General features: G+C 26.3%; 2 protein-coding genes across 2 annotated transcripts, besides 2 other annotated features; one reads left to right on the top strand and one right to left on the bottom strand.

Annotated features, from left to right (window-relative positions):
* Positions 1-1,112: 1,112 nt before the first annotated feature.
* On the top strand, positions 1,113-4,439 carry OCT59_028293 (uncharacterized protein; the record flags this gene model as incomplete). Its single annotated transcript, XM_066147192.1, has 6 exons — positions 1,113-1,269; positions 1,346-1,513; positions 1,615-2,064; positions 2,146-2,943; positions 3,040-3,955; positions 4,094-4,439. 6 exons carry the CDS (start codon positions 1,113-1,115, stop codon positions 4,437-4,439), a joined length of 2,835 nt encoding a protein of 944 aa, XP_065993927.1.
* A 10,147-nt stretch (positions 4,440-14,586) lies between these two features.
* Positions 14,587-14,629: a sequence feature (Short protein (OCT59_028292, UZO08024.1) was converted to a misc_feature.).
* A 1,824-nt stretch (positions 14,630-16,453) lies between these two features.
* Positions 16,454-16,461: a sequence feature (Short protein (OCT59_028292, UZO08024.1) was converted to a misc_feature.).
* A 276-nt stretch (positions 16,462-16,737) lies between these two features.
* OCT59_028291 (uncharacterized protein) lies at positions 16,738-18,493 on the bottom strand (the record flags this gene model as incomplete). Its single annotated transcript, XM_025328434.2, has 2 exons — positions 16,738-18,249; positions 18,342-18,493. 2 exons carry the CDS (start codon positions 18,491-18,493, stop codon positions 17,091-17,093), a joined length of 1,311 nt encoding a protein of 436 aa, XP_025166688.2. The 3' UTR covers positions 16,738-17,090.
* Positions 18,494-19,588: the final 1,095 nt, after the last annotated feature.

Raw genomic sequence — 19,588 nt, 5'->3', positions numbered from 1 at the left:
ATAAAACAAATAAATGCAAAAAAAAACAAAACAAATATCAATATAAACTATTACAGAATATTATATACGTCAGTATCATAAGTATATGTATCATAGAAATACTTATTATACTTATTATAATAATAATATAAACTCTAATATCTAACTTGATATAGTTTACTAAGGTACCCGCGTTTTCTCACAAAAAGTTATACAGAACACAAATTGAAAAAAAAAAGAACCATTTCACAGGAAAAGATTTTCAAGTATAAAAAGATTCAAACTTTTTATTAATAAATATTCATTAATAAATATTCATTACGAAACTTTTTCTCTTTTTTCTAAATTAAAGAAAATACAACTGAGTGAAAGTCAAAGTACCTGTATTTGATATATATATATATTTTTTTAATACATTTTAATTAATTATTATAAATATTTGTTATTATATTAAAGGGATCTCGTTTCATAAAAAGATTTATAATATCTTGTCCTTTAAATGAAAAAAAAAATTTTTTATATCGGATATCGATTATTTATTTATTTATTTATTAGCCTTATTATAAAAATTTTTTTTTTATATTGTTTACTGTATATATACATATTAAGTATACTGTCGATCACAGAATAATATATATTTATAAAAACATATATAAAGGGCTGTTAGAAACACAGTCCCAAAAAAATGATTATTAGGAGATCGGGGAATAATAAATTCAACTGTTAAAAAGTTTAGTAAATAGTACTCTCCCTCTCTCTTCTTAACAATTTAAATATAAATTTAAATAGAATCATTTTATAAATAATAATGAAAGTATCTTGTGACCAGTAATTTTCAATTACAGAGATACTTTATATAAATATAAAAAAAAAAATTTAAATATATATTTTTTCTTAGGAATTGATATATTTGATCATTTCCTCTCATTATTAACATTCAAAAACACAATTTATATCTTACATAAGAAAAACCTTTTACTTAATAATCCATTCCTAATTACGTAATTCATCTCACAAGTAAATATTTTCCTTTTATTCTCATTCGTTTAACCCAAATTTCTTTCTTCTTTATTAAATCAAATTTCTTCCAATTATAATTCAAAAGTAAATTCCAGAAAATTCTATTAAAGAATATGAGTTTGATCATATTAGACGATATGATTGTTGACGACTCAAACTGTGACTCTCAAGAAAATAAAAGAGTAAAAATAACGACGGCATGTGATACTTGTCGTAGGCGAAAGGTCAAATGTGATGGTGAATCACCTTGCGCAAATTGCCAACGTGGAAGTAAGTAAAAAATTATTCAATATATAAATAATAAATATACAATGGATTTTTAATTTTTGTATCTTATTTCTTTTAGATTATCAATGCACATTCAGTGATGCATCTGCGAAACGACCTAGGGGTCCTCCTAAAGGATTCGTTGCTTTAATTGAAGATAGACTACATACAATTGAATCTCTTTTGGTTAACCTCGTAAATAAAGATACCATTCCTGATATTTCCAATCTTTCAAAAGACATAAAACGTGAATTATTATATTTCTTCATAAATTAATATTTTATTTTTTTTAAAAAAAAAACAATGTTTTAATATTTTATAATATCTTTATAATTACTATTCATTTAGAATTTTCTGATATGTCACAAAATTATCCTGGTTACTCTGATGAATTAACTAATGATGATGATGAAATTCTTTTAAATAATTTGATTCATCCAAATGCATCAAATACTTTACAAAGTAATACATTATCTTACCTAATGCTTGATAATCAAAATTCGGATAACGCATTATCCGATTATGTCGACCCTCCATTGCCAAATTTACCTGTTAATTTAAAGCCAATTCCTGAAGATATATCATCATCATTATTCGAAAGATATTTTAAATATGTACATCCATATCTTCCTATTATTAATCATGGAAATTTCTATCGCTTGTTGAAAAATGTGAATGATGAAAATCAACCTTCAAAATTATTACTCCAAGTTATTATGGCTGTTGGTGCAATGTTTCCACCCACTGTAAAACAGAATAGCGAATATAGTTCTCAATTTTTTTATGACCGAGCGAGAAGTAAGTTAAAATAATAATAATAATAATGGTCACAATCAAAAATTACAATTTATCTAAAATAAAAATTTTTTTTTTTTTCAGGATTGTTGGATTATTTTATTGACGTTCCTAGATTATCAACAATTCAAGCGTTAATATTACTTTATATGGTTGATCAAGGCAAACCTTCTTCATATCGTTCCCAAACATATTCTTCCATTGCGATTAAAATGGCTCAAACTATTGAATTAAATCGTAAAAATGGCGCAGCATATCAAGGTGCAAAAGATCGTCAAACTAAAAAACTAGTTTGGTGGGGCTGTTTCATTCTTGATAGATTAAATTCACTTAACACTGGGGATCCATTAGTTATTAATGATAAAATGTGTGATATTGATCTTCCTTCTCCAGATGAAATTGATCAAGATGATATAAATTTTCAAAATAATGAGGGTAGCTCAAGTTCTACTTCTTATTCTAATAGTTCTAATTATAAACAACAAATAAATATTTTTATTAGTTATATTCGTATTGCGAAACTTACCGGACAAATTTTGGAACATCTACAAACAGTTTCTTGTGCTGGATTACAAGCTTCATGGAATCATCACGCTACTATAGATATTTTTGAATCTTTATTATCTGAATGGTCTAGAGAATTACCTCCATATTTAAATTATGCTCCTTCATCACAAAATATTCCTTCCCCACATAATTTACCTGGTCATGTCGCATCTTTACATATGCTTCATCAAACTTTATATTTATTATTGCATTATCCATACGTTGCCGAGTATGATAAATTAAGAAGAGGAGATCGAAATTTTAGAACTAGTAGAACTTTTATAAAGAGTATGAATATTTGTAATACTGCGGCGAATAAAATAACTAATATCGGAGGTAAATCATCAATTTTTTTTAACTTTTACTTTTTTTTTTTATACGTGTAAAATAAAAATTATACTAAATATAAAATTTTATATTTTATTTTATTAGTCGAAGCATTGGATGTTCATTCTTGCGTATCTTTCCCAGCAATGTTTTATTGTCTTTGCAAAGCAGCAAAAGTTCATTCGATAAATATAACATCTCCACAAAGAGGTTTAGCGATTAATTCATATAAAAATGTAATTAAAACCGTCAAAATTTGTCAATTCTATAGACAAAATAATATAATGAAAGAATTGGTACAAAAAACAACTTCTTTACTTGAAAGTACTTTGATAAAATATCAAGATAAATTTAGTCATGAAGAAATTTTTGGTATCACACCAAGTGGAGAAATCGTTAATCCTGATGGGTTGGATTTAACCTTAAGTTCTTTTGGTTTAAGTAATCTTGGTTTAGGAAATTCTTCCTCACTTCCTCAGATTAAAATAACTTCTGAACCTTGCTCGATTGAAAGTGTAAATAACATGAAATCAACCAATTCAGTTCAATCAATTGTACCACAAAAGAGAAATGAACCTTCTTCAAATCAAATTCAACAATCAAGTCCTTATATTCAAGGAGATAATGGAGGGAATCAACAATTCGTTCCCGTAAATATTACATCTGCCGAATCATTATTCACGGATCCATTTGCTGCGCAAATGCAACAATCTCAGATGAATACTTCAAGTGGACAAATTTGGGACATATTTAGTGATAATTCTTCATACGATCACATTACACCTACATCATCAGCCAATCAAACTCCTTCAATAGTTTCTTCTTCAGCAAGTTATTTACAACCTCAACGAACACAATCACTCCCTAGTTCCACATCTTCTATGAATCTAAATACCTTTAAATCACATTCTTTATCATCGCATTCTCGTTCAAATCAGTCACTTAAACCCATCACTCAAGAAATTTTTACCACCTCACCAAGTTCATCACCTATCTCTCCTACCTTACAGCAATCGCAAAGGTATGTTTTCACGGACATAAATGATAGCAATGTCAATTCATTTACTTCCGAAAATAACAATGATTGTGTTATTTTAGAAGAAAATGAATCGTCTTTAATATATGATGATGATAATAGCCGTATATCTTTTAATTATAGCAGTTCAACCACACCGATTGAAACCACTTTTAATTTTTTCAATAACATCCCCACAACTACTCCGACTTCTTCACGTTCAAGATCGAGAATGTCATCTCCATTTTCTTCTTCATCTTCGTCTTCATCATCTTCATTTTCGGAAAAAGAAAAAGAAATTAACGCATTATATTTTGATAATCAAAACGACGAATCATCGATTAATTTATTAGAAAAAATAAGAGTAACTTCACCTACCGATATTGATACTTCAATATACGATACCGATTATGATCAATTTGAATCAAATAACGTTACAATGATGGATATCGGTAGTTTTAGAAGTTTTGAGGAATATGAAATATGCTAAAAGAATATGAGAAATGACAATACAGGAATTGGCATAATTTTGTTAAAACTTTATTTTATGTATATATAGATTTAATATGATTACCTATGTTTATTTTCACATTTGTATAAACTTAGAATTGGCAAAAAAAATTGGCATTTTTTTTTTTTTTACGAACGAAATAATTTAAGAATTTATTCACATACATTTTTCTTTCTTGCACATACAATAGAATTTTTTTTTTCTTGTTTATAATATTTATTAACCATACACACACGCCATTAGTAAATACTCATTCGTTACAATGTAAAATTTTATCATTCATTTTTTTTCGTTACTTTTTCATTACGTATATATTACCGATATACTCAATAAATTATTTTTTTCGTTAGTTTATGAGAATTTTTAGTTAGCCGGGATAATTCTTTTCTTTTTAATAACATAATTAATTTAAATTAAGTTTTTACTGAAATATATGAAAATATAATTAATAAAAAAAATTTTAATCCTACTACTGTATATAATATTGTTTTTTTTTTACTTACAGTATCAAATATGTTTTTTTTTTAAAAAAAAAATTTGTTTATAAAGTTTATTTCGAAAGGGTTGATCGACTTTCCCTGATTTTCGTCTTATAAAAAAAAAAAAAAAAGTATCAGATAAGGAAATTTGTACATTTGTACCTTGACTTTAGATAGTTATCGCATAAACGAGACGAAATGTTATGAAATAAATACACGGCATTTTTAAAAGGTAAAATTTTTTCAATATAATTCATTGAAATTCTTGTTTTTGCTTTCGCGTTTATTATACATTCAAATGGTCTTGTAGACAGACGTTTTGATTGCTTTTTTTTTTTACCAATTTGAAAATCTGAATCACTAAAGCGCAAGGTTTAACAAGTTTTACTGAAAATATATATATATATATATATATATAATTCAACAGATAATATAATATGAACGCAATTGTTATAAACATACGCGGGGTATAAGGTATAAGGGGCCAAACTTTTGAAATTAAAAATATTATTTTTTACTTTAAAAAATTAAATAAAATTAAATCTAATTTGATAATGACATGTTTTTCTGTAATTTTAATATAAAGCAATATTTAGACTTTGAAATTAAAGGGTATAAAAATAAAAAAAAATATAAAAAATTCAAATTAAATAAAGCAATATTTGGAAATAACAAAACTTTGAAATTAAAGGGTATAAAAATAAAAAAATATAAAAAATTCAAATTAAATAAAGCAATATTTAGAAATAACAAAACTTTGAAATTAAAGGGTATAAAAATAAAAAAAAATATAAAAAATTCAAATTAAATAAAGCAATATTTAAAAATAACAAAACTTTGAAATTAAAGGGTATAAAAATAAAAAAATATAAAAAATTCAAATTAAATAAAGCAATATTTAGAAATAACAAAACTTTGAAATTAAAGGGTATAAAAATAAAAAAAATATAAAAAATTCAAATTAAATAAAGCAATATTTAAAAATAACAAAACTTTGAAATTAAAGGGTATAAAAATAAAAAAATATAAAAAATTCAAATTAAATAAAGCAATATTTAGAAATAACAAAACTTTGAAATTAAAGGGTATAAAAATAAAAAAAATATAAAAAATTCAAATTAAATAAAAAATTAAAAAAATTAAAAATTTTTTTTTGGGCTAATTAAAAAAAAATAAAGTAATTTTAAAAGAATAATATCAAATTAATAAAAATAATAGAGTTAATTTATTGCCATGGCGATGCATCGCCACTTATCATGTGATCATATTGATCACATAACTTATATATAATAAAAATAATCTTAACGTTACCATGCGATAATAATAAAAATACCCAATTCTTCAATAAAACAAAGATAAGTAATCTTAACGTTAAAAAATATATCCAATTAGTTCAATTGGTAAAACACTGAATAATTGTAGTTTTTTTTACTCTGAAATGCCAGTTTGATTCCTGCACTGGAAAAACTTTTTTTTTTAATGATATAGTGATTCGGATTTTTGGTGACATTGATGATTATAAATATGAAATAAAAATATGTTTAAAACACGTATACCATTAACTTTTTGATGCTTTTACTATTCAAAATTCTGGTGTCATCTACAATTAAAATTACAAAATCGTGAAAAAATAAACCGTAAAAGCAGTAAAACCAAAATCAATACAATCAACCTCCTTTATAGTCACACCTCTCAGAACTGAAAAAAAGGATGTGATTATAAAAAAAGTCATATGTTGTGACTATAGAAGAGGTTTTTCTAATATATTTATTAGTACATTGGGCCAAAATATGGTGTGCTTATAAAGGGAAATTTTATATGATGTGATTATATAAGGGGTGATTATATAGGGGGTCAACTGTACTTACTACTTTATTTACTAAAATAATCAATCAATGTACATATCAATTATCTAAACTAATTATTAAATTTAACCTATGCATTGCAATTCTTTTAATAATGTTCCAATTGCTCACATTTTTTACAACGCTATTGTTACTTTGTTTTACTATTCCCTTCTTTTTCATGTGATGCTTTATACTTTCTTGTACTAGCTGGCCTTCCTTTATCTCGCCTAATTTTTGGATTTTGTAATTGAAACACCTCTTCATTACTTTTATCACCTATATCATCTAATTCTTTTTCAGATTCATTATTTGATTCAACTTCATCTTTACTATTATTTTCATTAATAGTAAAATTTTCAAGAATTTCAATTAGTTGTAATGATCAGAATTTCTTTTGTAAAGCTTTTTGTAATGCTTTCTTGTATGTTTCATGAAGATTACCATATATTATTTTTTTGTCAAGAATGTTCATTTGCTGTTCAAGAAAGTTTTACTTTTCTTTATCAATGGCATATAAATAATTGTTAATAATATCACTTTTTATAGTTGCAGATGGGTTATTGAACTTATCAGTAACAATAAATGGTTTATTTGATGCATCTTTATTTTCTTGATACTATCTAGATGAAATAAGCCTAATATAAAATTTGGCTTCTTAAGTATTCAACATAACTTAAAAATAATGTCTACAAACTATTTCTTTTCAGATAATTATAAAATATAAATATAAGTGTGCTTTATTTTTTAAAAGAATGATATAATGTTTGGATTTTAATGAATTACTAACCTTTATCTTCCATGTTTCTTTGATATTATTCCAACCACCAACTTTTATCAACTAGTCTATAGTAGCTTAAAGATTATCATCATATTCTCCATCTTCTTCATAAGATTCATCAATTGTTGACTCCCATTGTTCAACTAAATTTGCAACATAATAGACTGATCATATGGGCTGATTTGTCTACTCTACATTAAAAAGAGTTATTGATTGATTTTCACAATTTTTGTTACTCAAAATTGTTTTGTAATACCAAAAAATCATCTGATTGATGATCACTTGACTAAATAATAAGTTGAACAAAAATTTACATTTGCGAAACTTAAATTATTAAATGTAAAAGAGCTGTGAAAAAACCCATTTCACTAATAAAAAACCCATTTCTCATATATATGGAATTTTTAACATATATTATTAAAAAGTAAGTATATTTTAATAAATATAAAGTAAAATAAAAATTTATATAGCCTTAGTAGCTATAAATGTTTATAAAAGTATAATAAAAATATCATATAAAAGATGGTATCATAATAAATATTTTCAAACAATAAAAATAATTATTTTATATCAGAGTTTGTATTACCATCTTTAAACGCAAATATATCAAGATTCACTGATCCGTTTTCTATAATTTTAGGCTCGTTGGAAAGCCCTTGTTCTGAGCTTTATAGGCGAAAAAAGAGCATGCCGATTGAATCATTAGATCCGGAGATATTTACGTTTAAAGTTGAGGTATGAACTTTTTAACATGCTTAAATGCAAATATCTTGGGATCCACTGATCCATTTTTTATAAATTTAGACTCTTTGAAAAGCCTTTGATCTGGTCTATATGAACGAAAAAAGAGCTTGCCAATTGGATCACTGGATCTGAAGATATTTACGTTTTAAGTTGAGATACAAATTTTTAACATATATAGTAAGTGCTAAGAATTATATTAATTTAAAAGAAATATTTACCAAATTATAGTATAATAACATTAAATAAAAATTTTTTAATACTCATTTCCAATTTACTGTATATTATATAGTATTTTGTATAATAAAAATGTAATAAAATTAATATTTTAATTAAAGGTAGACAAATCAGCCCATATGTTGGTTAATTTCATCTCTTTGTAATTTTGGAATAACTTAAGAAATCTTTGACAGCTTTTATCTACCCTTTTAAATAAAAAATTCACCTGTTCTTGATTTTTTACCGATGAAATTGCAAGTTTCTAATATTGGCATCTGTTTTTTTATCCTGCTCATTAAACAACTTATAAATTTCATTTATAAGTCTATAAAAAGAAACATCTGAGTTAAACAGCATTCTTTTGATATAGGAATTGATAAATTCAACCTGTAAATAAGCAATCATACCCCCAGTAAACTTGAAACTTGTATACGAATATGCTCAATAGTCTCTTGATTTATATAAACCTTCTAGATATTTTTTACTTTGTGGGTATTCTTCAATCAACTTTGCAAAATGATTTGAAAATGTTATATGAACAAAACTATTTCTATGATAATAAAAGTCTTAGATAAACTTTTCATATTGGTCTTCAAGAGGTTTTCAGAGGTTCTTATGAAGATTTTGGGTAATATGAAATGCATAATGAATTGGATAAGTGGATAAGTATTAGTGAATATTTCTTTTACTGTAGTATTAACTGTTGGATCTGAATCTGTCAATATTACAGTTGGTTAGATACCTGTAACCTCAAGGATCTAACTGAATAACCAAAAATAGAATTCCTTACTTTCATTTATAAGTAAATCCTACGCAAAAATAGGACTCCAGATATCACATATATAACTCACATTTGAGTTTTAGCAAATTCAATCAAAATTAGGTTAAACTAAAGCTTAGACTCGCACTCATGTAACTTGAGTTGACTCGAGTTGAACTTGCACTTGAGTTGGAAATTTCTTGACTCGAGTCAACCAGGATCACGTGGTTGATAGTGCTAGCTGAACCCTATTTGTAATTCCTGCCAGCACTATAACTATAACAGTCTGGGTAAAATTATGGATAAGTTTTTTGGCCTGCACTTTAACTTTGGCTCAAATTAACTTGAGTTAACTCAAGTCCTGACTCGAGTCCTGGACTCGAGTACTCTTCGAGTCAAAAAAATTCTTGACTCGTTTTACTCGAGTTGACTCATCCTAACTCGAGTCCGAGCTCTAGGTTAAACTCATAATTTTAGATAGAGCAAATTGATTGAAAATTAATTAATAGTCATAATTATGAATTTTAGCAAATTGTGTTGATTTTACAAAGTCATATTTTATATTTGAGCAAATTGGTACTTTTTTTTAAATTTGACTTATCCTTTTTTTTAACTTTTATAGATAATATTTTTAAAAATATTAGTTTCGGGGTCCGGGTTATATTTTGGCCAAAATTAAGTATAATTCCGGCCAAAATTAAGCATAATGCAGGCCAAAAACTGTCCAATTAGTTTCGCAACATTTTATTTTTTAATAATTATTTATATTTAATTTATTATTTTTATTAATTATTATTTTATCTATAATCTACATATTTTTAATTATAAATTATAAAAATTGACAGTTTAATTTATATAGGACCCCAGACATTACATATACAACTCAGAGAGTAACTTTTTAGCAAATTGGCCTAAATTTCAAAAAAAAAATCACATTTTTTGCGATTATCTCGGCATCTAGCAGTCCAATTTATATGAACTTTTTTTTGTTTTGTAGCCCTCATCGAGCTCTACAAAATAAAAAAAACTGCATGAATCAGATCACTGGATGCTAAAATAATTGTAAAAAACTGAGAATAAAAAAAAGGTCTTTTTTGGCAAAAAGTCAGTTGTTATTAATTATTTATTTTTTTATTGATAATAAAAAAAAAAGATTGTTAATTTTGGTAAATTGACAATTAAATTTACCAATTTACAAATAATTTTAATAAACTGAAATTATATTTTATTAAGCATATTTAAACCTATATTATTTAAATTTTACTATAACTCATATTTTGAGTTTTAGTAAATTAGTATAGATTTAAAATGTGATAATTTGATTTTTAGCAAATTAGGTCTATTTTAGCAGAAGCAAAAAGTGCTAAATTTATGCAGATCAGTTATAAGTTATATATGTGATGTCTGGGGTCCTGCGAAAATAATGTTTTTCATATTATCTACAAAAAATGATAATGCCATTTCATATCTATTTATTTTATAAGTAACATCATTAATAATGCAATTACTATAAAGAATCCAGCTTTCTACTTGAGCTGGTATTATCTATACTAAATATGTTAATGTGTTATCATCATCTTATCCCACTACTTATTTTGAATCTATCTCTTTTTGTTGATTAAGTCAATTTGACATCTTGGTTGTATCATTTGAAAGTGATTTTATTGTAAGATGAAACTTTTGAATTGCTACATATAAGTCTCTGCTATATAGTGAATAAGTAGAATATTTAGCTTCTAAATATCTTCTTTGTATAGTAGCTTTTATTTTACAGTGATTTGTCAAGAATTGTATATCCTTTAACATTTCATCACTAAATCTTTTACCTTTTCTAAATGCAATAGCTTTTATATTCAACTCATGATTATGTTCATCCACAATTTTGTTAATAAAAACTGAGAAATTTGAATTATTTTCTTTAGAATAAGAAGCATTTAAACACTATGAATATGATATCTTTTTGGTATTGGTGTCTTTATTAGAATTTGAAGTGTACTTATTCCTATATTTACAAATGTAGGTCCTTCTTCTGATATAATCTTTCTCTTTAGTTACTTTATTTTTTATTATACAAAAACCTTTATTTTTATTCCACTTATTTATAAATGAATCACATAACTCCCAACTTGAAAATACTTTACCTTTATATAAGTTTATAGTACTAGAATCACTTATATTAAGGTTGAGAACTGGAAGACTTAAAGAAAATAATGAAAAAATAAAGGAAGTATAAAAAAGACATAATGTAGTATAAAAGATATCATTGCAAAAGAGATGTAATATAAAAAAAATGTCATTGTAAAGGGATAAGAATTGTATAAAAATAAATAAAAGAGACACATATTATTTACTTCATAATACAAATGGCAAGAATCGGCAAAATAGAATAATGCAAAGAAAAAAGGAGTTGTATATTGCAATTATTGCAATTAAGAATTAAGAAAGAAACACATATTGTTTACATCATTAACAAACAGTATTAATATTCATTTTTTTTAATTTTTTTTAGGTTTTAAATGTTAAAAAATGGCTTCAGACTCTTATTTTAAAGGTAAAATCTTTATCTTTAAAATTCTTTTTTTATATTTTTTTATATTATTATTTAATAAACATCACTAATATTTATTTTTCATATTTTTAAGTTCTAGATGCTAAAGTATGGCTCTGGACTTTTATTTTGAAGATAAAAATTGAAATATTTTTTTTTATATTTTAATTTTAATGAACATAAGGCGACATAAAGTTAAAAAATTGGTTCTCATATCCCGGCCGACGATTGTGAGCGGGAATCTTAAATTTTTTTTTTTTTGTTAACCAATTAAATTGCTCTAAACTATGTCGCATGATAAATTAAATTTGTACGCATATCTGATATATCGTAATACTATCTGCTATGTAAATGCCTAACATTTAACGAACAATAAAAAAAAAAAATTTTTAAAAAACTACAATAAAACATGAGAAATAAACTTGTAATTAACTTGATATATAAAATCTGTCTGACTTTTTATTGAATTGTTATATTAATATAAATGTTACATATGAAATCTTCTGTATTACATGATCGGATGAAAAAAATTTTATTCTAAAAAAAATAAAAGGCCGTGCGGCCGGGTTAAATTGAAGCAAATTTTGATATGAGAACCAATTTTTTAACTTTATATCGCCTAACTAATGTTCAGTTTATTTTTTTTTTATGTCCTAAATGGCAATATATATAGCTTCAGACTTATCTTCAAAAGTAAAAATCTTCAAATTTTTTTTTTGTATCTTTTTTTAATGAATTTCAATTTTATGTATTGATATTGATTTTTAGGTTTAAATTGGTAAGTTTTAAAGTGAAGTTTTGAAACTTTTTTTCTAAATAATTGATTTTACTAAATCATACTACTGGTGCTTAATACCATAGTATATATTTTCATGAAAACTATAGTTTAAATGAAGAAGTCACTCTAATTAAAATTGTTCAGCACCCCTGAAAATAATCAGAAAAAGTTTACTTGGTATTATTTTTTTTATACCACAAATATTGCAAAATGAAAAATATATGTAAAGTAAATGCTATAGCATTAAATATTGCAATATGAATTATAATATTTTTATTAATGAAAACATCTTAATTAGACTATTAATAATATAGAATAAAAAAATAAATTAATACATATTACTGTAATTGAACACCAAAAATATAAATTTTTTTTACAAATTCCATTTCTAAAGATAAGAATACAAATATTATATAATAAGTAATAATAGAAATAAATAAATAACTTACTCCCTATATTATTAAATAATTTATAGTAATAATAATAAAAAAAAAAGTAAAATTTAATAAAGAAAATATTAATTTAATAGAATAGCATTATATTGCTGTCTCTTGTTCATGTGATTGTCATGCCATCGGTAGTAAGCTTCCATAAATTATAAAATTCATTTTCTTCCCAGGTGGTCAACCAATTCATCCTTACACCAAAGTGTGGGCATGCCTCAATGTATAGCTAAGGCGGTCATGTGGGAGCTCTGCAAGTGCATCCTCCCCTCGACACGCTGCAGTTGGCCCCAAATACCAAAAAATACCCACTGATGTAGGTGGTCCGGGATGGGTTTAGGGTGGCCCTAGTTGGGTCACCCTAAATCTCTACCGAAGAGGTCCCGTAGGGGATGAAGTTCTGGGTTCTATACACGCATATTAGTTATTTCGCGTGAAAATGCCAACTACTTTTATTTGTAATAGTCTTAGTTCTACTACTCTTTTAGAAATAAAATAAATAAATAAAATAAATTCATTTTCTTCCATCTGAGCTGGTCAACTACATATAGATTTGCTAATCCTCGGGCAGTCGGGCTTGAAACAATTCATAAACGCGCTTAGCCATCTTTTTGAAGTCACTAATTGAAGAACCTCATATTCCAGAGCTGCAAAGGGGATTTTTTCCTCGTGTATGTAGACAATAGATATTGGAAAACTTCAAGAAATAATCTTATCTATTAAATAAATTGTATCTATAGATTCTATTTTCCCAATATCAATTTAAGGTAATAATAAAATAGTAATTGCTAATTATGAATACTATTTTTTACATTATATTTGGTAGCTCCCGCCCGGAATCCTTTTTTCAGCTACTTTATATATGTTGAGACACAACAATTTCACATTGCAACTAGACACTCTTTTGTGTTGAAAATCTGTCAAGAGCAAGGCCACATTTCGTCAAGCGGCACTTTAACAAACAAAAACGCGTGACTTGTAACGGCATCAACAGCATTAATATTAACTATTAGTGCCCATTATATGATGACTATTATACAAGTAGTGAAGAATCTTGTCGAGTTTCTAGTTGGGAAAGGTTTTGTGAATAGTTGATTTTATATAAGAACGTTCCTTTTTTGTAGATTCTGGCTTAGAATTCGGAAATGGAGCGGGTAAGAGGGAGCGTTCTTTTTTATTTATTTATTTTTTATTTATATACAGTAGATAAATGGGGGAATACATTAAGGTAAATACAGTTACAACAGTGACAACTCTTACATAGAAATCTAACATAGACAAATCCGCTAAATAAGTGCAATGCCTCCCGTAGGCGAAAGCGGAAGGGAATATATAAAAGATAAGAAAAGAAAGGGTGAAAAAAAAACTCCGCCTCATATTCATTCACGATCACATGAGTATCACATGTACACATTATCTGTCACATCTGTCACACGGACTACATTAATTTTAATGCTGAACTTCAAATTTCTTGCTTTGATTCTTTTTAAACACCACAAGTTTTTTTTTTAATAAAGTTTCATGTCAAGCAATCTACGCAAGTAATACGACAGCCTGTTCTTTTTCAATTGTTATTCTATAAAATAAGTGAAATAAACTTTAATAATTTAATAATTTTTATATCATTTAATATCTCGTTAATATCAATTATTTAGGTTTAATCAAAAGAAGTATTAGAAAGAATGATGCACTTTAAAAGAATATACTGTAGATATATTATAAATATGTTTAAATAATATATATATATATATACAAAATTTTTGGTTAAATTATACACAAACCTCAGTTATATTTGCAGCTTACTCCACTATATAGATATCGAAACATGAAATCTTTTGTTCCCTAAGATTCATTTTAGCAATATTCCAATCTCCCTCATTTTCAACCATAATCATTTCTTCATCATTAATTTTATATTTAAAAGTATTTACATCACATTCTAATTTTCTATTTATTTCTTTCAATAAATCCGAAAATGTAATTTCAGCAGGCAAGCGAATGTCGCTTGTGAAATCCATGAAGTTGCATGTCATAAGGTACTAAAAATGAAAAGGATTTTATAAAAAAAAATGTATAATAATATTCTTGCAAACCAGTTATTTTATATATAAAGAATCTTTACCTCAGATGTAATACTATGTAGAGAAGGGTTTAGTGAAGGGTTGTCTTCGATTATCAGATCCTTTATGAATTTGTTAATATTAGAATCAATAGATACATATATTATATATGATAATTGAGTATAATTAATTATCATTCACCTCATGAATTTGTATTTCATCTTTGTCATCCTCACTTTCCTAAAAAAAAAAATTTTTCATGTACCAAATAAAATTTAAAAATAAAATTATTACAAAAATTAAAAAAAAAATGGTTATACTTACAATTAAACGAGGCGCCCACTTTTTGATTCCAATTTCAAACATAAAAATCGTCATAGGATGAACTTTATCACAAGGTGTAAACGATAACTTTGTAGCATCTTTAATACAACCGCTCGTTGGATCTTTTTGAGTCTTATGAACTGTATTTGAATTTTGATTATTTTTAAGATGAACAAAATACTTAAAAAAAAATTACCCAATAAATTAATCATCTTTATAAAGAATTTAAATAAAGACGACTGCAATGATAATATTTGAAATAACTTACAGCCCTTCTGAAATCCTTGCAAAACTCAAATTCTATATGTTTATTTTGAATAACTCTAAATTTAGTAATTTGTTCGAGAGGAATCCTTATCTCATGAACTTCCCGACCCTCGATAAAATTAATTGCTATACAATTATTTGTATATTTAAATAATAATTCTATTTGTCTACACTGGAATTTTCGAATGATATCTCTACTTGGATAAAACCGAATTTCCTTGAGATCAACTTTTATCCAAAGCTGTTGATCTCCATAATTATTATTATTATAGCCTTTTGTTCGATACATGGTTGTTATTATCTACAATATTTAGTATTAAACATATTAGAAAAAAAGTTAAAAAAAAAAAATTATTAAAGCCTTAGGATTTTTTTGAGGTTTTACCGCAGAAAATTCTTTGTCCGAAAATTTGCGACCGGGTACGAAAAGGTAAAATGTTTTTCAAAAAAAAAAGATAGAAAGATTTTCATGATACAAATATATGAAAATCATCTCATTTATGGCTTTATTTGAAGTTACGTAAAATCTTGGGGATACGTCATAATTCTACGTAATTTAATATTCATGAGTATTCGATGGAAGTCCATACGTGAGAAATAATAGTCTTTTGATAATTTAGACCTACAAATTATAGCATAATTACTAATTTAAAGTTTATGAAGATCAAATGCGCCTTATCCGGTCCGGGTATAGTTAATAAAAAGGTTTGATGGCAATACCTCCTTAAATCGTGTGCAAGACTACATACGATAGCATAATTATTAATTTAAGGTTTATGAAGGTCAAATGCGTCTTATTCGGTTCTGGTATAGTAAAAAGGTTCAGCAAAATTTTTGTTATCGGCTAAATGAAAATAATACTGTATATATTTTTTTTTCTTAAAAAAAAAGAAAGAAAAAAAAAGAGAAATACAGAATATTGATTTCATAAGAATGTCTTCAAGAAAAAAATTTTGTAATAAAATAATGATGCATTAACACGCGAAATTCGCTGAATTTGGAAGGACGAGCTTGATAACCAACCTTTTTATTGTCACTTTGAGAAATCTTGGCCGATTTTGCATTTTATTAAAAACGGAATATTAACAATTTGAGAATTTAGGCTATTTTCGAGCGTGATAATGTGCATTTATGCATTTCAAAGAATGTGACCGTTTCAAAATGTGCTTAGTTGTTTTAGTAAGTATGAGAAATTAAAAATAAGCAACATAAAGAAAAAAATTTTTTTTTTTACGGCACATATATAATTATATATATATTAAAAAAAAATCTATTCATAAAAGGTCATTACATTTGATGATCTATATGTATATTTATAATCTATGATTTTGTATCACTAACACTCAACAAATACAAAAAAAAAATTTTTTACGTATTTTATAAAGATTATTTCTTCATTAAAGAAAATATTTCACACTCTATCCATCTAAATCTTCCCTCAGTCTCCAAAATACTGCTTTCATAAGTACCCTTTCGTGCTTCTCCACTTTGATCTGCATTCATCCGGACCCATAGATCCGGACCTTTGCCAAACTTTGGGCCGATCCATATTAAATCGTCAATTTCCGTATCACAATTATCATAAGCTATCCGAGAGATTCGTGCATCATAAGGTGAAGTCCCATCCCCAAGTGTAAAAATAAAACTTTCTTTTGTACCTCGTCCTCGACCAAATTTTACACTTTTCCATCCAATCGGATTATATCCTCCTATTAATTGTCCAGAGTCACGGAGTTTCAAAACTAAAATTGTTGGTCCTTTGCAAGCACATTGTTGTTTCAACGCGTTAATAGAATAACCATCACGACTTGCTCGAAAGAGAAGTGTAAAATTATATTGAATTCCATGTCTAATAGTAGGTTCATTATCTAACCATCTTGCAATAAGTGCTGTATGTTGTGGTCCAATAATAGTTGAATCAATTTTGATAGGTGACACTCTTGGAGGAAGAATATTAGCGGACTTTGGTTGATCATTGGCAAGGTAGTAACACAAAAGATCTTCTTGTAAGTTTTTTGGAAATAATTGCTTGTATGGTCTAACCTTATGACAATAATCAGCAGGGCTCATCTGAAAAAGTCTCAAAAGCGGAATTACTCTATGCATAGTCCTTTCCAAAAACATAAAATCTTCTTTATTCCAGCTAGTAACATTACCTTTAAGGTTTGAAGTGTTGGCAATACCCCATTGAATAACTTTATTCCATATTTCAACTTCTTGTAAACCAAGATCATCTCGCTGAAGTACAGAAACAAGAACATTTTCACTCACAGAATTAAAATCTTTTGCTTCAAATAATATTCGAGCATTTTCTGTAATTAATTTGTTACAAAAGTTTTGAAGTTTTTGATATGATTTTTGCTTCACAGCAGAATGTAAAATTTTTACAAGATTTCTTTTTATCCAATCAGTTCTATTTTGAATAATATAATCTTGCAAATATTCTAATAATTCATAAAGAAGAAATTGGTCAGCTGCTGCTAATATTTCAAAAAGATCATTTCCTTGGTGCTCATCTAATATTATCGTTCCACTGTATATATACCTAAAAGAAAAGGAGGTTAAAAATTTAGACTTAAGTTTCTTTCAACTCTACTAAATAAAAAAAAAAAATTTTGAATGGAAGATGATATTTACTTTATTAAAATTCTAAATATTGATGGTAACACTCCAAGTTGTTTAAAAACGATACATCCATTCTCTTTCCGTGACCATTCACTAGATAAGGCGCTATGAAAATATGGAGAGCGTGCACGAAGTATAACTGAATGTGCATGAAATTTCTTCATATTTGAACCTTCTCCAACTTCAATGATAACATTATAATCATCTGCATCTTTGAGTAACCGTGAAAAATCCTGTGAGAGTCCTGAAAAAAGCTGAGACATTATCCTTAAAAATCAAATAAAAAACCAAGGATAATCTCAATTAATTTTTTTTATATTCAAATAAGAAAAAAAAAAGGGAGAGAGAGAACTTGAATAAGAAACAGTGAAATGGGCACGGATTTATGTAAAGTATAAATCCGATCTTTCTAACCAAATTTAGGATATATGAGGCATATTTCTTCAATTGTTAAATCTGCTATTACTGCACTTCCTCGGGCACCATGCATGATGTTTCGGGAAAAAAAATTTTTTCTCGAAAATGATTTCTCATATCGGTTCTTTATGATTTGTAAATTGAATGGCCTCATGCATTGTTTTTTTTTCGTATGAAAGTTGTAATTTGTTAAAACAATGTCACGCCAATCATTTCTAACGGCAAGTTATTAAATTTGGATCGTTTTTGGCGTGGGAAAATTTTATAATAATGAAATTTATTATAAATTCATCCTCAAAAAGAAAAAAAAAAGTAGAAAAATGTAATCAATGTAATCGGATGATCACAATCGAACTTTTTTTTGTAATTGTTTTATATTCAATATGAAAATTATCACGTGCATTATATATTATATACTCCGATACCGAAAAATTAGTCTTAACTATATCGGCCAATTTCCGGTTTTCCTTTGACACATCGGAAATTTTTACTTTGTATGCTGCGCCAAGTTAATAATTGCGTATATCTGTAGTATGCAAAGAAACAATGTGCATTATATGTATAACTGATTCATTAGTTTAATTAAAAAAAAAAAAATCATTTAGAAATATTTAGAATGGATTTTCAATCAAATGAAAATGGAAATATTACCGTAAAAACTTATATAGTCATATAGTCATATATTAGTATCCTTTTAGTTTCATTCACTGACCATTTCAGTATATTGTCGCCAAAAAAACGGTTACTGGATTCTCATTATCTCCATGGGATGGATCATAATAACATATCAATATTATAATTGTTATTTAGGAAAAGATCAATAATGTTAATCGCTTTAATTA

This window comes from Rhizophagus irregularis, chromosome 8 (assembly GCF_026210795.1).
Source record: "Rhizophagus irregularis chromosome 8, complete sequence".
Taxonomy (NCBI): Eukaryota; Fungi; Glomeromycota; class Glomeromycetes; order Glomerales; family Glomeraceae; genus Rhizophagus; species Rhizophagus irregularis.
Note: the sequence above shows the minus strand (reverse complement) of the source record. Positions and strands in the feature narration are given on the sequence as shown.